The 7,130-nt window shown below is 62.8% G+C and overlaps 1 protein-coding gene across 4 annotated transcripts in view; it reads right to left on the bottom strand.

Annotated features, from left to right (window-relative positions):
• PFKP (phosphofructokinase, platelet) overlaps nt 1-7,130 on the bottom strand; it is a 50,991-nt gene that overhangs the window by 7,142 nt on the left and 36,719 nt on the right. For 2 of the 4 annotated variants that reach the window (XM_025050524.1, XM_015593455.1), the window contains exons 15-17: nt 6,115-6,202; nt 5,372-5,524; nt 2,102-2,254 (exon numbers count right to left, since the gene is read on the bottom strand). In XM_025050524.1, the coding sequence (XP_024906292.1) occupies nt 2,102-2,254; nt 5,372-5,524; nt 6,115-6,202 (394 nt within the window). The remainder of the gene's footprint in view (nt 1-2,101; nt 2,255-5,371; nt 5,525-6,114; nt 6,203-7,130) is intronic. The other 2 variants (XM_006917197.2, XM_015593456.1) reach the window with 2 other exon arrangements.

Below are 7,130 nucleotides of genomic sequence, written 5' to 3'. Positions count from 1 at the left end.
GATACACACAAACCCAGCCGCCTGCCGTGCAGACGGCCATCCTCCCTCGGGCCCTGCAGGCCTGTTACTAGCTCCGTGAACACGGCAGGGAGGCGGCTCCAGCCTGGCCCGCCCCCCGTAACACCCCTTCCCCAGTACCAGAGAGCCAGGTGCAGACCCGCCCACTGCGTCCCCTTCCACTTGGTCCTCCCAGATGTGTCCGTCCTCCCGGGACCCTCAGCACGCCCTGCCCCTGGGAGAGGCACAGTGGCCTCACAGACACCTGGAGGGAGGCCCAAGCCAGGGACAAACGCTGGTGACACTAGAGTAAGACGCCACACACTACAGGTGAGGAAGGGGTCAGAGCGCACGACGTCAGGGTGGTCCTGGAGCGGATATCCCTGCGGACGCCCTGCCCCTGCCCAGTGACATCTCCGCAGACTTGCAGCCACCAAGACTGTGACAATAAGCGTGTGCTGCTTTAATGCACAGGTCTGTGGCTGTCACAGCGGCACAGGGAAGGAGATCCTTCCCGCCTCTGTGACACTGAGCCAGACTAAAGCGGCCCCCCCTCAACAACCCATCACGGAGACCAGGCGGTCCCCGCTGCCGGGCCCCACCCCCCATGGCCCTCCTGCCCACAGGCGTCACGGTGTGCGTCTTTCTGCAGCCTTCCGTGTCACTGCTGCGTCTGGGGCGTGCCCCTCACTGGGTCTGTGCACAGGAGTCCGGCTCGGGCTCACTCCCCACCCAGAGGACAGTCTGCGCCGTGGCCATCTGGCCATGATGGAACGTGCCATCGTGCTCGGCCGTCCCCCACTACCTGAGTGACGCTGACAACCAAGCCAAGGCCACGCTTCTCTTGAAGCCGCTGGCTGTCAGGACAGTGACGGCCGGCTGGCACTGTCAGCCTGTGCGTGGAGCTCGGGCGCCCGTCCCTCGTTCCTGTGTCCCTCCTGTCCTGTCTGACAGCCCGGGTTCCCTTCCTCTAAAAACAAGACACTGGTTCGGCCGCGTCTCACTCAGCTCCTAGAAGCAGCACTGACAAGGGACCGGCCTAGGCAGCTGGTGGCACGTGGTGGGGGAGGGGGCTGTGACTCTGGCTGAGGGAGGAATCTGAGGGCAGAGGCCCTGCCTGGCCCAGCCGGCCCGCAGGCCACCTTCACTCGCTGGGGGAACGCCGGCGCCCTCCAGTGGCCGGCAGGCGATTCTCGCAGAACCACCTCTGGGGGGCAAAACCTCACGCTGCAGGGCGGCTCTGTCGCACTGGCGTTCCAAAAACATCAGTCAAACGTGAAAAAGTGACGTCAAAACGGCGTCACGACAGAAAGGCCCGTGGACCCAGGCATGGGGGTCAGTCCTGCCCCGTTAACGGGCTGGGATTCCCAGCAGGTGGGGTGTCAGCTGAACTTGGGGTGCCAGACGTGGCTGGGCAGGGCCAGGAGGGGCCCCTTCTACAAAGCGCAGACAGCTGGCAGAGGCAGGGTGCAAGGAGCAAGCCGCGGGCGGAGGCGGGGTGGGCGGTGGATGCTGCCAACGGTGCCTGCGGGGGCCCCAACTTGGGACCGAGGCCCACGTCCCACCAGCAGCGCCAGAGCGAACGGGCAGGGCACCGAGAGGCCCGCAGGCCTGGCCCAGGATGGCGTCCACCTCCAAGTGGACGACACTGCACACCTGACGATGGACCCGGGCCACGAGGCTGGCCCGAGGGCTGTGCTGCTGCCGTGGCACCTGCTGGGCACCGTCCCTTCCGTGGCGGACACGCCCCACTACAGAGGGGATGCTGGCGGCCAGGCCTGGGCAGAGCAGGTGCTGGCCCAGGCGCAGGGCCACCAGGTCCCAGCCACAGGACGGCACATGTGCGCTCCCGCAGCTCCACCCGCAGCACAGAGGGGTGCCCGCTGCCCCCCGACTGCCCTGGCCCCCGCCTGCCCTGAGGCCTCCCATGGGCCCGCTGGGACAGACCAAAGGCCACGTGGAGCCTGGCCAGCGCCTCACTGTGGACAGCCACCCTGCCGTGCCAAGTGCGACACGACCCCATGGTGGACCTGGCCCCTGCTTCTCGACTGGCAGGACCCTGGGCCAAGCGGCGGAAGCGGCCACACGGGGACAGCGTTCTTACCTCTACGACCGTGTTCAGGGAGGTGTCAGAACCCAAGCTCATCTGTGTGCCAGGGACATTGTTGCTAATGGTGGCAGGCACGACACACATGGGGACGCAGAACTCCTGGTAGCTGCTACGCGCCTCGGCAAACGCGACTGAGCTCTCGAAAGCCTGAAGCGGGTGTGGCTGGTCAGTGGGCGCCCGGCCCCTCGCCTGCTGTCACCAGGTGGGGCCAAGCACCCCGTGAGTCAGTGGGAGAGGTGGCTGCGGGAGCAGGGGTGACCGGATGAGGCCCTGGGTGCAGGGACCAGGGGTCGGGCTTCGGCAGGGGCGCTCACCGCCCAGCACGAGGGGACGCAAGCAGGAGGCAGCAAAGCAGGGCTGGAGGCGGCTTCGGGGTTAGTGGTGACCGAACAGCTGGCCTTTTGGGCAGCCCGGAGGCGAGGGGAGCAGCCAGCCAGGTGACTTCCTGCACTGAGCAGCACGGGCCCTGCCTGCTGGGACCCCATCAAGCAACCCCAGGGCCTGTGCATCACTGTGTCAGGAGGACCCGTGCCCTGCGTGTCACTCTGCAGTTCTTACACAAAGCAGCACAGAGAACTCAGAACCCCAAGGTTCTTTGGGACCCCAAAGTGAAATCGTTTTGGCTCCAGTGTCAAAAAAGCCAGCTCTTCGCAAGCGCATGGCAGGGTCGTCTGCCTCGAGTGTTAACCGGAACAGTCTGTTAATGACACAGGTCCACCGTCCCCCATCCCTGAGCACATGGCACTCCAAACACAGCCGGCCTTCGGTGACATTTGTGGGCAAACAGCCTACGTGTGGTCTTTACTCATGCCCAAGTGTCCTGCTGCGGGGTCCCATGGGAGGAAGGCTGGGCCCACCGCCCACCCCCGCTGCCCTGTGCTCTGAAGTGTGCCGGCTCTGGGGGCACCGTGGCCTGGGGACTGCAGCTGGTGGACCTGCGGCGGGTTAGTCCAGGGCATCAGGAGGTGAGGCGAGAGCGTCACTCACCTGCCTGATGGCGCCTAAGCCACCACCCCTCCCTCCCACCCATCTCCTGCTTGAGGGGAGACGTGTCACAGAATCACGAAGCCACCTTGGACACTGGCGCTGTCCACACCGAAGAGAGACCCACAGATTTCTAGGTGGGCGGTCTCTCTATCGTCACAGTTCCCGCTCTCGGCGCCTCTGACACTCTGGGCCAACAGCCCCCACCAGGCGTCTTGTCGTCCTGGCGGTGTCAGCAGCACCGTGGCTCCGCCTACCAGCTGTGGCACCCCCACACCCAGTATTAGACCACACAGATGTCCCCCAGGGGCAGAGCCGCCACCAGGTGAGAGCCACCCAGTTGTCTGACCAGACGGGCCCCTGGTGCTGGAGACGGCCCCGGGCTCACCCACAGTGCAGCTGCAGCACCGTCACAGGGCATCTGGACATGGCCGCAGGTGACCCGTCTGCTCGGAGCGACCAGCGAGGTGGCCGGACCGATGCTGCACTAACTCCACCTGGGTCTTCCAAGCACATCGGAAGGGTCACAGGGCACCCATGTCCAGTCAGCTTGGGTCTCTGCCCCCACATGTCCCCTTCCTCCTTGTGGCCAGCTGAGTTCCAGCCTGAACCCAGACCTCCCGACAAGGACTCCACTCTCTCTAGGATTCAGCATGGAGCTCAGCAGACGGCAGACCCCACACGCGTGCCCGCGGCCTCGGTGCGCTGGGCAGGCCCACGAGCCGGTCATCCTGCCCTCCCACCCGCCTCGATCACCACCAAGACCACCTGGCCCACCCCGCAGGGGTGGCCTGGCCCGTCACCAAGGGAGCACCGGCCACTACGTGACTGGTCAGCCTGACTTTGAGAAACCAAGCCAACATGCCAGCGAACTTACAGGGCCACCTAACGCGCCCCAGAGGCCCCTGAAGCAGGGCAGGTAGTCACTGGGGAGTGTTTTCCCCGGATATTTTGGTTTTCAAATTTTCAGCACTACACACAAGTTCTAGAACTTGGCAATCCAGAAAAAGACACTCCACAGCAGAGGGTCCTGGGGCTGCAGGGCGGGGGGCCTGTCCCCATATCCAAAGTGCGGGCTGAATGACATAGGGAAGAAGCACCAGCCTGGGGGACCTGCAGATGACACCTTCTGAAGTCCCCCGCCCCCCGCCAGCGTCTGATCAGGTAACACGCAGGGGCACGAACTTCAGTTGCTTCGACTGCAACACGGGCAGGGAAGGCAGCACACACGGAGACAAGGCCGGGCGGGGCAGACAGGGCCTCTCAGCTCAGCCTGCGCATCCACCAGAAGGATTAGTCCAGTAGCAGCGAAAGCAGGAGTGACAGTCACCAGCACAGTGGGGACAGTGGCCCAGCGAGCGAACAGGGAGGCACACGGGACGGATGCTCCAGTGAGGGGACACAGATGACACAGGACAAGGCTTTTTAGTAAAAAGTTACACAAAGTTTAGGAAGCTCACAAAAGCAACAAACAAGCGGTAAGCTTTACTTACCATTTATATTTTACTTTAAAAGCGTTTTTTTATTTACCAGCACCAGACACAAAGCTGATGCTGTGGGTTTGAGGAAAAAACCTTAGAGAAACACAAGCTCTTTGCCTCATAAGGAAAAGAAAACTTGAGAGTTTACTGGAAAAATTTAGATACCGAATTTGAAAAACGAACGCATCTGCGTTAGATACTGGTCTTCAAACTCTCGTGTGATTTTTAAGTCCGACTTACAAACGGGATAAAAATATATTATGTTTATTGATTTCCAATTTTAAAAAAATCACCTGAAACAGAACAGCACTAACGCTTCAGAGGCAATTCGCCGTCCCCGGTCCCCGAGAGGGAGACGGCGTGGCGGCCGCGGCCTGGATGAGGAGCGCTCAGGTGGACTCGGGTCAAAGATCACAAAACTCTGAGCTCAGGTGCTGTCCAAAGCAGGCCCATCGGACTCAGCTGCATCACCGTAAGGTGACAAAAGATACAATAAATTTGGCTCAGCCAGAAACAAAAAAAAACAAGCAAAACTAATTTAACGATTATCCAAATCACAAAACACCGTGACCCACGACCACCTGAGCTGCAGACACTCGCTGTCACTTGGGGACACGGCGCCCAGGCTGCCCTGATCCGGGCCTCTGGGGGCTGGGTCACAGACGTTCACACTTCTCTGGAGGCAAAGGAACCACACAGCCGGGCCCGTGTCTGGTGCACTGGCAGATAAAACGGGCTGCGCCCGTGGTCAGTGTGCAGTCAGCGCCCGCGCCGCCTGCTTTGCTGGCCACAGACTTACGTCAGTGATGGTGTTGAGGGCGGTGTCGGCGCCAATGCTGAAATCGGACCCCGGCACATTGTTGGAGACGGTGGCGGGGACCATAACCACAGGGACGCACAGTTCCTCGTGCTGCTCCCGGGCGGCTGACAGTTCCAGCAGACCCAGATAGGCCTGTGGGGCAAGCGTGGCCATTGGGGGCGGGTAGGGAGGGGCAGAGGGGCGCCGAGGGCCCGCTCAAAGGCAGCATGGGAGTGTGTAACGTCACGACAGGGGTGACGAGGACCCCACGGGACGTCATCGCGGTGACGCACAGCATGTTCCCTACTGGCAGTGCCCACGCAGCTGAGACATCTGCGTTCCGCTCAGAGTAAACCAGGGGGACGTCACGGCCGAGCTGGCTCAACAGAAACACGTGGAGGCCTGCAGCCCCGCCATGCGGGATCAGAGCCACGATTTGGCCACTTAGCTACCTTCCTCTCTGAAGGGCCAGTGGGCTCCCGGGTCAGGAGAGAACCAGTCCAGTTCTGGCAACTTAAAGACACCGGAACGCCCTGGACAGACAAACCCCGGCCAAGGGATCACGTGTCGCTTCCTGCGGGTGAGCCTTGCCACTGGCTATGCTTGGAGCTGCAGCTGTCCAAGGCACTTGGGGACTGGGACTCGAGGACCTTAACTCGTGAGGTATGTGGTAAAGCCGGTGCAGGCCACCACTTGACCTGCGGCACTGCCGAGCCGGCCGGTGCCCAGGACCAGGGACATACCTCGAAGCCACCGACGATCAGCAACGCGTTGAGGCTGTGTTTGCGCATCTGGGCGGCGATCTGCTCCAGGTGCTTCCCAGGGAGCGTCCTGAACAGTCAGGGCCGTGGTCAGGCACAGTGGCACCCCCGCCTCGCCCCGCCCACCTGCCGGCCCAGCCGCCTGGCACTGAGCCTCCCCACAGCTGGCGGACAGCAGCGCGGCAAGCGCTCACAGCAGGGGGCACGTCTCAAAAGGTCTTTTCAAAAGAAAGTGGGAGGCAGCTCGACAGCCACCCCAAGACTCCCATGGCCTCACTGGAGACCGAGACAACGCCCGGGGCAGCGCACATGCTCCAAGGGCCCTGCGAGGGCCGCCTCCGGGCCCGCACCTCGTCCCACGAGGTCCTGCAACGTCACACCCACTCGCGTGTGCTGTTCCCCCACTTCGTCATCTACTTCAAACAGCCGACCAGAGGGGTCGCGCTGACGGCAGCTGCCCTCACTGCCCACGTGCCCGTGAGTGGTCTGCGCCGTGGGCAGGGCGGTCGAGAAGCCGTGGGGCAAACGTGATCAGGGACAGGTGGTCAGGCACATGAGTGGGCGTGACGTCGAGGACAGGTCCCTGCCAGAGTCCACAGTGAAGCTCTGCAGCATTGTCAGGAAGTGCGGTCAGCTCGCCTAGAGCCTTCTGAGGAGCTCATAAAGCAAACGGTGCCTGGGCCCCCACTGCGGGCTGCGGGGGCTGGGAGGCGCCCTGGCAGGTGTCCCCGCCTCTGGTTGGGGGGTTCCCACCCGGAACCCCGTGGGCGTTTTAAGCAGAGTGCAGAGTGCGGCGGCTTCCTGGGACCAGCTCACACCCGCGTGGGAGCCGACGCTGACTAGACCCACGTACAAGCGACACGCCTGCCACCTAAAACCTGACAACAGCGACCGCTGAGGTCAACCTGCACCCTGAGGTCAAAGGGGAAAGCAGTTGGACTTCAGGGGAGGTCCCGGTGGCCGGTTCAAACACCATTCCGGCCACGCAGGAAGCGGGC

This window comes from Pteropus alecto, unplaced genomic scaffold, assembly GCF_000325575.1.
Source record: "Pteropus alecto unplaced genomic scaffold, ASM32557v1 scaffold447, whole genome shotgun sequence".
Classification (NCBI taxonomy): Eukaryota; Metazoa; Chordata; class Mammalia; order Chiroptera; family Pteropodidae; genus Pteropus; species Pteropus alecto.
Note: the sequence above shows the minus strand (reverse complement) of the source record. Positions and strands in the feature narration are given on the sequence as shown.